We start from the raw sequence: 14,672 nt of genomic DNA on the forward strand, positions 1-14,672 counted from the left end.
AAGAAAAGAAAAGAAAAGAAAAGAAAAGAAAAGAAAAGAAAAGAAAAGAAAAGAAAAAAGAAAAGAAAAGAAAAGAAAAGAAAAGAAAAGAAAAGAAAAGAAAAGAAAAGAAAAGAAAAGAAAAGAAAAGAAAAGAAAAGAAAAGAAAAGAAAAGAAAAGAAAAGAAAAGAAAAGAAAAGAAAAGAAAAGAAAAGAAAAGAAAAGAAAAGAAAAGAAAAGAAAAGAAAAGAAAAGAAAAGAAAAGAAAAGAAAAGAAAAGAAAAGAAAAAAGAAAAGAAAAGAAAAGGAACTCAAATGACATGAAGCCTCTATTTTCTCAGGAGAATCTGATCGTATCTCATTTCTAGGAAGTCACTATTTTGATGTAGCTTGAACAACAGAGGGATGTGGGAGCATGTCAGCACTGATGAAGTGCTAAATCTGGCTGCATTGCCAGGCCTGCTGTGTACCTGCTTAACGAAGCAGCAACCAAGAACAACCAAGTAATCTGCTTGTATTTTTAGGTGGACTCTTATGCTTCCAGCTACATGACTGATGTGTTGACAAAAATATTAAATCAGTGAGAATTTTAACTGTTCATACCAACACTTGAAAGAATTATCTCTATTTACATAAAAATTGAATTAGTTAAGATTTCTGTATGTTCTAATACTTCTCAAACAGCCTCCAAAAGAAACACAGTTCTTAGAGATGACTGCCTACTGGAGGTAGAACTAAGTCCATTAATAAGAAATTGAGAGGGACAGCTTGATGAGGACAGAGGAGCTCCTTGATGGACCTCCTGATCTACAAGGACTTCAGTACTGTGAGTAAAAAGCAGTGGAGAAAATATAAAAAATTAATAATGAGGCAGAAAATTCATGCACAGACTCATAGAAAGGAAAATACTGATCAGGGAGCTTGTACTAAAGTTTGCCTGGGTGTTTTCTCACCTATAAGTTGTGAAATGCTTGACTCCTTGTGGCCTAGAAGTTCATTTGCAGTGCTCATGTGCTCATGAGATAGTAAATCTCCTCCTCTGTTCTGTGGTGTTGTTGTTGAATAGTGAGTGATTCCTATCTCAAGAACATATTGGGAAATACAGCTTCACTTTTTTATGAGTAGATAACTGAAACCACTGCTTTTTTTGTGAGATAATCTCACATTTCTATATTAAATGTCCTATAGCAATTAAAAGCCATTAGAGGGGTGAAAAAGACTGGTAGGTAAAGGATGGGTTAAAGTCTAAAGGGTTTCATCTATTGCTTACTACTTGCTGCAAACAAGATCTTGCTAAAGTTTTCTTTAATTTCAGTGAAGAACTCCTATTGAATGAAAACCTCCTGAGCTGTGGACTTTTCTCCTATTCAGGAGAAAAAATACTTTCTGATAAGAAGCAGGAATAACAAACACATATGTAAGTTTAGAGATATATTCTTCCATTAGCAGCTAAGGATTTTACTTCCCATGTTTATTTCAATTTACAAGCTAAATTAATACAATGCACATATCCTTCACTGTGACACAATCAGACTTCAAAAATTAATTTATGGTTAGTATTTGTAATTTCTTTGTAAAGATGAGTAATGTAGCTATTTAGCAGCTGTCCAGAATAAGGAATATGAAATCACAATATGCTTCATAATTAGTAGTAATCTTGATCTTATTACAAATTATTGACTTAAGAATTTACAAAGCAAGTATAAAAAATGTTAGGTACAATTGAAATAAATAAAACTTCAAAAGCAAACACTTGATGCCATGAAATTTTCACAGTGAGTTTACATGCATTCACAAAATTAAAGCCCTTGCAAATACTAATTTTATTGGTTTCTTATGGCAAAGTCTCGATTTTATAAGGGCTTTTATTTGCAAGGTGAAGTTCTTATGATATGAGAGACTTTGTACTACCACCATAATTTTCTCACACATCAAAAATAATAAAAAGGATCTCTTCTTCCTCCTCACTTGAACCCGATCTGATTCTTCCCCAGTTGAATAGACATCTTGGAAGCCTAACTTCTTTGAATCAAAATTTTTGCGGATACTCGAAGTATATATCAAATATAATCAAATATTTGAATTATTATTTGAATATTAATACATCAAATTGCCATTGAAGTATGCAATGTGTTTGCCATCAAATGTAGCATACAGTCTGCAGTGATGTTTGCCATACAACACAATTCTCATACCTCCTGCTTCTTCTGGGTGTCACACTCCATGGTTGACTTGTTCATACCTACTACCCCAAGACAATGCAGTAAATGAGCTTGACTGTGTAAACAACTCTTATTAAGTTCAAACCTAAATAAAGTAATGAATAAAAATAGATTTAAATTTTCCATTGACCCAGAAGAGTTTTGTGTCATTATTACACTTTAAAACCATTCTTACCCATATAAAGAATTTAACTTCTTAAAACTTTATATTGTAAAAGGATTTTTGAACATGTAACAAATTATTTCCTGAAGAAAAACTTATTTTTAAGCTTTCAAAGTCTCTCTTTTCCATATGCAGTTCTTTATTGTTTTTTGCACACAGACTACAGAAATCAGAAATAAGTTTGATGGAATGTAAAAATGCTGTATTCCTTACAATGTGAGCTTTTAGCCGCCTTGCTGAGGTTCTCAGCAACAGTGAAATAGTGCTCATTTCATGATGTGAATATTAACCTATGCACTGAACAAGTTTGCTAATGTCAATTCTTATAAAACGCAGAAGAAAAAAACACAAAAAGCTTTTCTTTCTCTCCAGATTTCCCTGGACCACTCAGTAAATGAAACTGAGAGCGGGGAGAAAAGACTGCTGAAGCAATGACACAGATTATTCACTCAGTTCCTTGTTAGAGATTTTCTGTGCCTACTAGAGGTTCTTCATGTTTGGTTACAGCCAGACTTCTTTTCTTGTCTTCCTCTGTTACAGTCTGACTGATCTGTTCAAACAGTTTTGATATCTTAGCAAACCTCAGGTGGTTCTGAAACCTTCGTGCAGCAAAAGCATAAAGCAGAGGGTTAATACAGCTACTGATGAATACAAGTGCTCCAGAGATGTACACTCCTTTGTCTACAAATTCTTCCAGTGCCAAAGACATCTCCTCATTTGAGAGTTCTATTTCAATTGAAATAACATCCAGAATGTTAAAGAGATGGTGAGGGAACCAGCACAGAATGAAAGCCACCACAATACTGGCAATGAGACGTTCCGATCGCTGCTTGGATTGATAAGTCATTCTGCTTATCCTTCTTGCAACACACACATAACAACTGCAAATAATTAAGAAAGGGATTACAAAACCTGCAAGGGTCTCCAGCAGAAGATACGACACTTTCTGTCTATTAGAAGAGTAGTTGCGACACGTGCATAGAAGTTGACCGTTCGTTTCTTCTGTCTCTTGAAATGGGATGACAGAAATGCCAAAGGCAATAGACAGGAACCAAATGAGGAACACAATCAAAGAAATTTTTTCTTTTCTTCTGTATGTTTGAATTGTGAAAGGATAAAACACAGCCAGTAGCCGCTCTAAGCTAAGTGCTGTAATCAGAAATATACTGGCATACATGCTGCAGTAAATAATGAAAACCAGCACTTTGCAGAAAATTACTCCAAAAACCCATGAGTCAGCAAAAGAGTAAATCCAAATTGGTAAAGTGATCAGTACAAGGACATCAGCAATGGCCAGGTTCAAGATCAGCAGGACTGAAAGAGATACTTTCTTCATTTTTGTACAAACAGTCCAGATGACTATGCAGTTCCCAGGGGTGCCAATTATAAATGACAAGCCCAGTATTATGCAGACTACTGACCTCACAATATTCCATGTTGAGCTGCCACTGCTTTCCTCAGCTTCACTCATTCTGGAAATTCTTCCGTTCTTGGTTGCTCTATGCTCTGCTTTTATTCTGCAGGTGTTGGTGAACTACTTAAAAGTTCTCCTCTAACTGATACTCTGAAGACTAATACAGACTATGAGCTCACATCCTCATGCTCACACTTACAGACATCTGACCACATATGGCAGTTCCTGTTGTTTAGGAGGATGGGTATTTTTGCATACAAAGCAAAAAAAAAACACAGTGTGGGACCTGACTTTGCTGTTAGTTATACATCCATTGCGCTTCAGCAAATTTTATGGCATATTGGTGGTCTTTCTAAAGTGCCCCTATTTAAGGAAACTTGCTGCTGTTTTGATGTTACTGATTTAATCAACAGCTGTGGGGAGAAAGAAACTCTTTTTCAGCTATTCTATTCTTGCTCCTATGAATAGCTTGGTACTTCATTTTATAAAACCCAAAAAAGCAGGGTGGCAGGTAAACTACAAATGTCCATTATATATTTGACATGAATTTTAAAGCACAAAGAATTGTGCTTACTACCTTCATGTCCTCTTTTTTAGTTCAGTAGAAATCTGTCAATTATATTTCAGAAATACCCTGGCATAAGGGAAATCAACTCTCTGTACTGTACTGGTACAATAAAGTGGGTAGGAGCTGTGTTTCTAATTCTCTGGGAAATTGCAGTTCTTTACAGAAAAATAACCATCAGAATATTCAGTCTGGATGTAGAGTTAAAGGAGCAAATGCTTCATGTCAGATAGAAAATACATGACTACATTATTGTCCTGCTGTTCCAGCAATGGGGTATGACTTTTATGATTTTTTCTAGAAAACTTGGTAGTCAGTGTAGTACTGAAATCCTAAATTCTTCTGAGTTTAGCCAAAGAGTATGAAACTATTTTGTTATCCTGATTTCAAAACAAATTTTGAAGTTCATTTCTAAAATATTAAAGGAGGAACTAGAACAGCAAAGCCGACAGAAATATTCAAGAAGTGGAACTGGAAGGGTATTTACCAAAAAAAAAGGTTCGCAGAAACTTTATAGCTTTCTTAAATTTAAGAATGTGATACAAATTATTTCCCTAATTTTACAAACCTGGCAAATGTAGTGCATAGTATTTAGTCAAAAAGTATTTTTCACCATAGAAAAAGGATTGTAGCATCAGCACTCCCAAAGCAGCTTAGCCAGTTTTGCTCCCATAAGAGTATAATGAGATCAAAAGCAAATCCAGAATAACCCCACTGAAGTTAAGTATTATATCTTCAAAATACTATTTGTGTAATACAGATTTTAATTGGGATTTAATCTGATACATGATTCCAGTTCCTTTCATTTTTAACTATATTTAATGAATATCAGGTAAGGGAAAACATGAAACAAGTTGTTTGTATACTGAAGGGAATTTCTGAAAATGACTTATAAAAACTAATGGGAGGAAGTGCTGGGCAGTATTTCTTCTTCTATTGAAATCACATTTACACACATTATTTCTCCAGAAGTACCTTCATAGACTATTTTTAGTTTGTTGCCTGTGGCATATCTAGATTGAACAAAATTGTAGATTTTTATTGGTAAAAGATAATCTAGGATAGATGCTCGGAAACTCTCGTTACCCAGTGCTGCAGGGACTGGCTGGTTCTTTAAGTAAAGTCAATCTAGATTATGATTGTTGTCTCACACACTGATTATCAAGACTTTGACCTCAATTGCAGAGGGCTCAGGTGACTAAAAGCCTACATAACCAAAGACTAGATAGTAAAGAAAGCTACACTGGTTACTAGAAATTCTGCTTTACTGAAAGCTGGGATAATTGCTAAAAATCCTGTGTAGTAGTAAGATACACTAACTGCTAGAAATTGTAGATAACAATAAGGTATGCTGAAAAGTGAATTTTTTATGTCATAATAAAGCTCTAATTGTAACTACAATCTTGTGCCCAGTCCTCATTCTACCAAGGATCCCTAAAAGGACCCGCATGTTGTGTACCATTGTGTGACGTCTCTGTAGGATTTTTTTGATAAAACTTCTGGTGGAAAAGAGCAGTTGTATGAACAGCCGTTGGTATAAGAATAGTTCTAATCCAGTAGGATATGGATGTGGTTGAACTTTTGAAGCATCTGGACTTACATTTTCCAGAAATACGTTTCTGCACTTGAGTTGAAGTTTGCTTGCCAGATGGCCTCTGCCTCTGCCTTTCATTTAAACAAGAAACAAATTAATCTCTGAATTGCAGCCACAATCTGGAATTTCTGTTTCAGAAGAATCCCAGAGAAGTGTTGAACTGCTAAGATTTCCTTGAGTAAGACTCTGAAGTCAGGCTATTAAACTAAATATCTCAGACATTAGAGTTAACGTTAGCTCAAGAGCATGTTTCTGGGCAGCTCTATGTAGCTGCTGGATCACTATGAAACCTTCAGACTGTAAGCTGTCTTTAATATTCTCTACAAGTGTCTGACTGTTATTTATCAAATTTAAATTAGTAGTACACAAACTTTATGGACAAATATTTCCATTAACAGGGGAGCAATATAGTGTAGTCAATAACTGCTAAAAACAACAGTGTCTAAACATTTCAATATTTTACTCACTCTAGTGACCACATGTGGGTGGGCTTCAATGTATGAATGCATTTGGACTTCGGACCACAGAAGCTCTGGTCTACTTCATCACAGCAGTGAAATTATGCTGCATCTGTAAGTTAAAAAACCAAGCAATTTTTAGGTTTTTGCGTGCATGTATATTATATGTAGTGCAATAAGTCAGCGATCAATACAGGAAACTTTCTGTAAGTCTGTTACTTTTAGATTGGCTAATAACTTCTGAAAACTTGCCAAGCTCAAAAAGTCCATTCTACTGCTATGAAACACTTTCAACAGTATTTGCTTTGCCTTAAATATCAGTTGTGTGTTTCTCTAATCCTTCAAATTATTTATTTTACTCTAAATGAATGCAAGATCTTCCCTCTGGTGGATGTTCTGTAATTTACACTACCTCTGAGCATTTTCAAACATCACTAAATGTAAATTGTAATTGATATTTCCAGCTTTTGAACACTTATTCTGAGAAACAGATTTTCACGTCAAAATGTTTCAAAACCTTTCTTGCCCCAACAGACTGATCACTGACAATCAGAACGTTTCCATGGTGAAAACCACAGAGAAATATTTCCCTTGTAAGGACATGCCAGGTGCATTAGATTAGAGGTGTTATTAAAATAATGGAGAACCGTATTGATAATTCTGACTATAAGAAGGAATAGGAATAACAATTATGCAGAGATGATGGAAAAATTTATACACACCTTTTCTTGACATTATGAATGTGTACAGTTTTAGTGTCCTGTTACAGTACAAGTTTGGGAAAATAAATTGGTTACAATTTAAGGCAAGACTGGCCCGTTGTGAATCAGCTACTACAAAGTAGCTACTTGTACACAAACTGTTGCTAGCCAAACTCCTTAAGGATACAGGTATGTCTGGCACAGAGTTTGCTACTGGGTAAATCAAACACACCGTTTACATGCTCTTCCTTTTGAGTAATAATTTACAGATGACAAATATTGCTTGAATGATTTGCTGCCAAACATTACTTCATTTTTCTTTTTTAACTGTTTAGCCAAACCTACTGGAATTTCTACCTTGTTTACTGGGATTGCAAGTAAATATTATTTTGCTATATGATCAATGTCTCTTTTTGTTATTCAGCCGTGATGAATTAAAGTGTTTAGTGGAGCATGTCGTAGTGGAGGACCTGAGATTAAAAACCCACGAACAGATACTGTGCAGTGCCTGAGCAGCAGCCCCAGACAGCAGCTGTTCTGCCCAGGTGGAAGGGCTGTCCGTGCACTTCTGTGTTTGCAACACAGGGAGGCACTAGGAAACCATCCCTTGGTTTTTGGCTCAGCCTGCAGGCCCGGAGGCGTTACCTTTCTCTGCATTGGGTGCACAGCGTTCAAGGCCATGGGTCTCTACTGAACTGACTCTTTTGCATAATAAGGTTGGGTGATTGTGACTAAAATTTCAATAAAATTATGGCGAAAAATCACAACATCTTTTTGTGTCTTTTACATCACATTATTTTCTACATACTTGCATTTTTAGCTCTCTCAGTTCTGTTTTGATACATATGCACTTCCAGTGATACATTCTGTTTTAACTGATCTGGTAAGGACAGCTCCCTCTGAGACAAAAAATAATATTAATTTTAATAATAAATTTCCTTTTCCATGCCTCTGAAGGAAAAATGTTTGGAAAGTTTTGTAATAATATTAACAATTGGTCCTTCCTTGTAGTTTCCATTTGTGTGTTCTCTTTGAAAAGCAGATCAAACTGTGATCTCTTGGGTTGTGAAAAAACCTTGTCCAGCAGATTTGAGCACCTTTCAAGACTTATTTAATTCCTTTATTACACATGCCTTAAGTTTGGTCCCAGTGTGACATGAAGTCTTGATTTTGTGGCCTTGTGTCAGCAGGCTTGATAACTGTGCTGAAATTAGCAGACCGTACTGATTTTATTGGTAGTACAAAGATCTTTCTTCTGCTCTGTAGCAGACAACAATGTGTGTTAGGAATGCCTGTGTGCTCAGTCACTCAGTAATTAGCATACCTGACATTCTGTTCTCCATAGCCAGAGAAACCAGCACCCTGTGCCACACTGCTCTTCAGAACAGTCTCATCCAAGCATTTTTAATTTGAAACAAAAAGTAGTCAGGATTCATTCTGAGATGCTACACAGACACTAACAGCTACTTGGTAAACACATAATATACTGTATGGAAAAAGTGTAAGATATGCAAACTTGATGCACAGGTAATGTTTCATCATTCTGTAATGTGAGCTCTTGCTTCTGTAGAACTTTTATATATTAGAAGTGACTATGAACAATGATAACTTCTCCATTAAATGAAGCGTTTTCGCTGGAAGAAAGTGGTAGCACCATTTTCTTAAAACATATAACTATGGAATTTAATAGAATGTAAAGCTAATAGGCTGTAAAATCATCTGATGTCATACTTTTCCTATATTTGACCCTTGTGCCTAATAATATGATCTGGTTTTAGGCAGACTTATGCTGTAGTGTTGAGTCAGATCAAAAAGTACTTTTAGCCCTGTATCTTGTCTCTGGTAGCAGCCACAAGCAGGTGTTTACAGAAGAATGTAAGAACAAGCCATGTGTGTCTATACTTGTCCTACACAATCTCTGGCAATCAGTCAATTATGGGTGAGGAGTTTCTTGGATCAGGGGTGGCTTCTATATGTTTAATAAAGCTTTGTGGACATTTGTTCTGTAGACTTCCTAAGCCTCTTTTTGAACTCAAGTGAACTTTTAGCACTGCAGCTTTGATCCACGCTGTGTGAAGAAGCATCTCCTTTTGTTTGTTTTCTGATCCAGCTGGCTCCCCACAGTTCATGTTGGAAAAACAGTGAAAAGCACATCTGTGTTCATCCTTTCCACAGTCCTTCCTTGATTAAACCCTACATCTGTCAGTCATTTCTTAGTTACAGACTGAAGAGTTCTTACATACATGAATACATTTCCAAACCATCCTACACCCTGTATAGAAATCTCCCATGATTTTCATCATCCCTTCATCCTTCTCACTGTCTCTTCATTCTGGTCTTTTATGTTTCTTTCAGACAGAGGAACAGGCTGGTTCTGAAATTCAGTAGTTCAGTTAAACCACAGTGTGCTGATGAGGGAAAATGAAAGAAATCAAGACACACAGAGGTCAAAGTTCCCTCATCTCCAGTCTGTTTGTCTCACCCTGCTGCAGTGTAACAGTGCTGCAGTGCATACTGCACTCAAACATGTATTTTTTTTTTTTTTCCTAATTGGAGATTAGTTTAGTTTACATTCAAACCACAAAAATAATAATTAGCTTTTGTCTTTCTCAATGCCAGTCTGTGCTCTAAGATTTAGAAGACTTTGTTCCAAAGGTCACTGTGTAATTCTTCCTTCATATACTCCAGATGCTTCACAATCATAGAAATCCTCATGTGATGCAATTACCTTGTAATCCTTAAACCATAGGTTATCCCCTGACTGGTAGAGCTTTGTATCTCTGCTGTGTGTCCTGTTTTGTGCTTAAAACACTAGAAGTCAAGTATAATCTAAAATTGCCATTATTTGGTGATGTATGAAAGGCAGCTTTAATTGCATCTGTTACATTTTTCTAGGTAGCTTTGTGTCCTGTTATGCCTGGCTGTGTGGGAAGCATCTAATCCTCCTGGTATTGAATGGTATCTCTTTAGCACCTCTTCTTTTCTGACACAGCAAATGTGTGACTCCTCTTTCTCTCATGGTTGTTGTTTTCCTGTCTTTTGAGTTTGTGACTATTCACCAAGGCCTGTGGTATCTCACCATGGTATCACTGAAGCTCTCACTGAAGCTCTGCTGCCCTGGCTCTACTCAGGGTTAGCTGCAGGTCCCTCATGTTGGCCCAGCAAAGTGTTTGCTATGTGCAATACACCCTGATACACAGGGTTCTTTTTTGGCACATTCTGGAACCTGTTAGTGAGTGAAAAACAGACAACATAGCATGGAAAACATGGTTAAGACTCTTGGTACACACTGCTGATGAGTATCCATTGATCAAATTACTAGAGTTTCCCCTTGTCACATCAAATCACAGATCCAGTCACAATCTTTGTCATGTTCTAGTCCTCTGACTGAGGTTTTGAACAATGTTAAGTTCAATTTATAATTTAAGAGATTGACTAGGTTGTTGTCATCATGTAATACTAACTTCTATAAAAGTTTGTAGAGATATTAAGATGACAACTGTAAAGGATATAAAACCAGATTTTACCCATATGTTCATAAAGAACTCACATTTTAGACACTATTAGTCTTTCTGTGTTATCTGAGAACAAGAATCTTGTGTAAATACAACAGAAAAGCATCAGTACTGTCTAGCAGACTCCCAAAATGAAGAAAAATCCAATAAAACAGAGTTAGAGAGCAGCTTTGAGAGAACTGCCTTGTGCAGCTAATCAGTGTATCTTTGCTGCACACAAACACAGCAGAACCATTTTCACAAGTTATGTTAGAATGAGGTCCAAGTAGAAGAGTTGAAATTGCCTCATAATGGTATAACCTTTTGCAGGAATGCTCATGTATTTCTTGCTTTCAGCAGAAAATTTGTTTTCATGTCACATGATAGCAGTACCCGTTTTTTACTGCTTCTTTGGCTTGTAATCGGAGCAGCTTCACATCCAGCTGCCAAGCACTGATAGCCAAATTAATTTCACCATACTGTGAAGAAACTCTTATGAGTGTTAGTCTATTGTCAGTGTTGCATGGCAAGAATATTTACAACATCTCAAGCTGTCTTTAGCATACTAATTTAAAAAAATAAATTCCTATAAATCCATCTTCTCAAAGTAAAATAGCCAGATAGCCTTTGGCAAACTTCCCCTTTCTACTATGTCCACAAATGTCTCTAAAATAATATTATACAGGTTAAAACATGACAGGGCAGTTCACTGCTGCCTGTTTAAAATGTCCTTTATTCAGTGTTATTACCAGAAAAGTGTTAAATGGAATTTTATTAGAATTTTCACTTTATATTCACTTACTTTCCTAACATAATTATCAAAAGAATTGTCCTGATCCAAATTTGATCATAGCTATGATTTGAACACAAGGATTAAAACACACCTTCAAAAGTCCCTTCCAACCTTAATTTCCCTATAGCTGTATTTTTGCACTGACATATTTGACAGAGCCTCACATGATGCTACTCATGATGCTGCTGATTGAGCCATTTCCCCATGATCAACTCTTCCCAACTGCCTGTGACCCTCAGTCTAGAAGTGAACTGTGTCCTTACAGGAATCATCAAGCAATACTTTTAAACTTTATCTGCCCAAAGGATGGGACAGGAAGTGTCTTGTGCATTCATAGCCAATCTATCCCATACTTTAGAACATGGCAGCAGCCAAACAACAGATCAAGCATTTCTTTTGTCTTTCTTTTTTTGGCAGCCAAAACTCAGGTCTTAACAATTAATTTTGTTAATCTTCTTTGGTTTTTATGTTAATCAAGAAACTTTGGTAAAATGTGGGTCTGTCCTGTTTGGCCCTTAAGTGTAGTCAGTTTTCCTATTCATATTTAGTTTTTTAATGTGGTAATCTGGATTTAAAGGATAGAAAATAATTGGGTTGTCTACAGACATTTCATCTTCATATCTAAGATGACATTTGCTTTACAGATTCATCATTTAGTGGGATTGCATACCCATTTCAGAGCCAGAGATGTAAAAAAAGAAAAAATCTTTCCATATTCTTTAAACTCAGGTAAACTTCATTTCTTAATGCACCAACTAAAGAGGAACTCTCAGGTTGTTTCTTACAGGCTGAAGGGAAGTCTCTCAACATATGTGATCAGGGTCAGATGGTTTTCCATCCCTTAGTGTTGGAAAAATTTACCACTGAAAATGAACAAGTAAAACCTTATGGAGACTAAACAAAGACCAACATCCCCTTTGATACACAACTAAATTACTGACACCAGTTTCAGTTCTTCTGGACACACTTGTGTTTCCAGAGATGGATTCACTTTTGTCACTAATCTGTCAGATTCAGAAGCAGTGGTATTGTGTCTCTTCAGAAGTAGCTCTGAGCTAGCAGATTTCCTAAGCTCTGTATTTATTTCCCTGAGACTTCTCTGACACTCTGTCCAGCTGGGATACCAAGCTGGTGTGACACTGGATGAAACTGCTTATTAAACAGTGGGCTCTTGCCTTTTCATTATATACGGACTAGAATCCTGAAATGCTGCTGCTTGACTTGTGTCACTGTGTCCTCTCTAACCACATTCAGTCTTGTAGGACTTGCTAAGCCTTACAGTGACAGCATACCAAATTCTGCTTTTTCTCCAAATCTCTTCTTCCCAGAAAAAAGTACCTTGTCTGCAGATTAAACCACCTCGTCAGCTTTCTGCCTCAGAGGGCCCAAGTTTCTCTGCAGAGCAAAAGGTGTCAGGTTCTACCACTCTCGCAATGTGCTGGGAAGTTGTTGTACTTTGTGGGAACTTGTGCAAGACATAAACTGTCCCTGAGGGTTCAACCTACTCAGCTTGCATCACAACATGGATTATATTTTCAACACTTTTCCTCATATATTCATCCTACACAAAATTGTATCTCCCCATTTCATCTTCCCACGACACTTTTATTTCTTATTTTACTTTAAAGGCCATATATTGCCTAGTTCCAATTTCAAAATTCTTCAGTGATCCAACCCAGAATACCAACTCTGTGTAAATCTTGAGTAAAAGTCACACTAGTTAAATCTGAGCATTCTTGCTAAAATTTCTCACTCTCAGATTCTAACAAAATTCTCTTTGGGCAGGAATTCTAAAATTTGGAGTGTTAGAAATTAAATCCTCACAATTTACTATGAAGCTCTATTACATGGATGGTTTACAAGGACAAATTGATTTGCTTTAGCAAAACAAAAGCCAAAGGAGTAATATGATCTCTATCATATGGATTAAAGGTTTGAAGATAGGAGAGATGAGAGTGACTGTTAATCTGTTAATTGTGGTTACCTACCTTGGTTCTGTGTTTGTAGGCTGATGGTTATGTAAGCCTGCATTTCAGTACTCCCACTACCCAATTGCTCTCTTCCCTTTTTTCCAGTCTCTATTTGACACTGTAACCAAATTTAGCCTGAAAGACAATGAGGAACACAGCTCATGTTTACTCTCCTAATGCTACTGAGCAGCAGCATGGGGAACAATATGGAAGTGGGTGTGAAGGGCTGAGAAAGCAGGGAGAAGTGAAAGGAAAAAGTGTCTTTGCAGCCCAGGTTCAAATAGATGTCAGGTTGTCTCCTGGCACCGTGCTACTGAGCTGAGGTGCAAGGACAGAGTAGATTTGTCCCAACAGTTTTGGTTGTCTTCACATCTTTCTTTGAAACTGGCTGTCTTCTACTCATGTGTGTAACTCAGCACAATCGTGTTTGAGGGTATTTGAGCCAATACAAACACTACTTCAGTGGCAAGGATCAGAAGCAAACAGAGAATTCTGTTCAATCAAATAAAAGACATTTAAGCAAACAGTAGATTTCTGGAAAGGATTGTTTCTTTTAAATAACTAGTGTGCAGACTCATATCCAATTCATGGTCTTTGTCAAGTTGCCAGTGCAAGCCCTCAAGGAGTCTTAAACAAAGATAATCCTACTGACACTGTAGTTTCTGGTGTTTAATATAATTTATTTCTACAGTGTGAGTTTTTTGGAAGAAGTAAAGAATATTTTCTTAGAAGATGGATTATGCACATAAAAAAATCTACAGCGGTAACAACACTTCAGTGGCCTCTGAAGTATGGCTAATGATTTTTTTTCACTTCATACATAAGTGAAAAGGATGCAGTCCTCCTTTTATCAGTAGTTTAACAACTACATTTTCCATTTTTAGCCAACTTTGGATACAAAACATGAAGGAAGCCTTATGTAGAATGTATTTCATAAAAAAAACAAGCTGGCTGGCATTTTACTGGCAGTTCAGATGTGTAGCTGGTTCTATTAAACTTTGAATCTGCCTTGGATGATGACTGGTAGATTTCTGTGTGGCTACACATGGTCATGCTCCTGAACTGCTGTTAATCTACAAATACCCTGTTGTCAAGTCACTTTATGTAGAGAAAGAGCTGGATTGCTCTTCTAACAAAGCAGCCCTTGGGAATAGTTACAGTGACACAATTAATAGCAGGGTATCATCACTTGGAAAGCAATGCAGTGTGTCCAGGTTCCTGGGTTTGTTGGTCTGAATGACAATAGAACCAGGCACTCAGTGTGAAAACAGAAATTTCCTGTGCATATTTAAACCTTGCAAAGGCAAAGAGCTTAATG

The 14,672-nt window shown here is 36.6% G+C and overlaps 2 protein-coding genes across 4 annotated transcripts in view; both read right to left on the reverse strand.

The window, feature by feature from the left end:
• ESRP2 (epithelial splicing regulatory protein 2) overlaps window positions 1-14,672 on the reverse strand; it is a 168,701-nt gene that overhangs the window by 73,617 nt on the left and 80,412 nt on the right. Inside the window, exons 11-14 of one of the 3 annotated variants that reach the window (XM_086847261.1) lie at window positions 13,373-13,489; window positions 10,177-10,323; window positions 6,406-6,508; window positions 2,176-2,287 (exon numbers count right to left, since the gene is read on the reverse strand). The gene's annotated coding sequence lies outside the window, so the exon portion shown is untranslated. Of the gene's footprint in view, window positions 1-2,175; window positions 2,288-6,405; window positions 6,509-7,905; window positions 10,324-13,372; window positions 13,490-14,672 lie in introns of those variants that run through there. The other 2 variants (XM_086847262.1, XM_086847265.1) reach the window with 2 other exon arrangements.
• LOC111934573 (leukotriene B4 receptor 1-like) lies at window positions 1,400-3,910 on the reverse strand. Its single transcript, XM_086847343.1, has one exon. The coding sequence runs from the start codon at window positions 3,834-3,836 to the stop codon at window positions 2,826-2,828; it is 1,011 nt and encodes a 336-aa protein (XP_086703469.1). The 5' UTR covers window positions 3,837-3,910; the 3' UTR covers window positions 1,400-2,825.

The sequence above is a fragment of the Cyanistes caeruleus genome, chromosome 12, assembly GCF_971803275.1.
Source record: "Cyanistes caeruleus chromosome 12, bCyaCae1.hap1.1, whole genome shotgun sequence".
Classification (NCBI taxonomy): domain Eukaryota; kingdom Metazoa; phylum Chordata; class Aves; order Passeriformes; family Paridae; genus Cyanistes; species Cyanistes caeruleus.

What these genes read in the sequence shown, in the direction of transcription:
- LOC111934573 (XM_086847343.1), bottom strand. Translation starts at nt 3,836, where the DNA reads ATGAGTGAAGCTGAGGAAAGCAGTGGCAGCTCAACATGGAATATTGTG.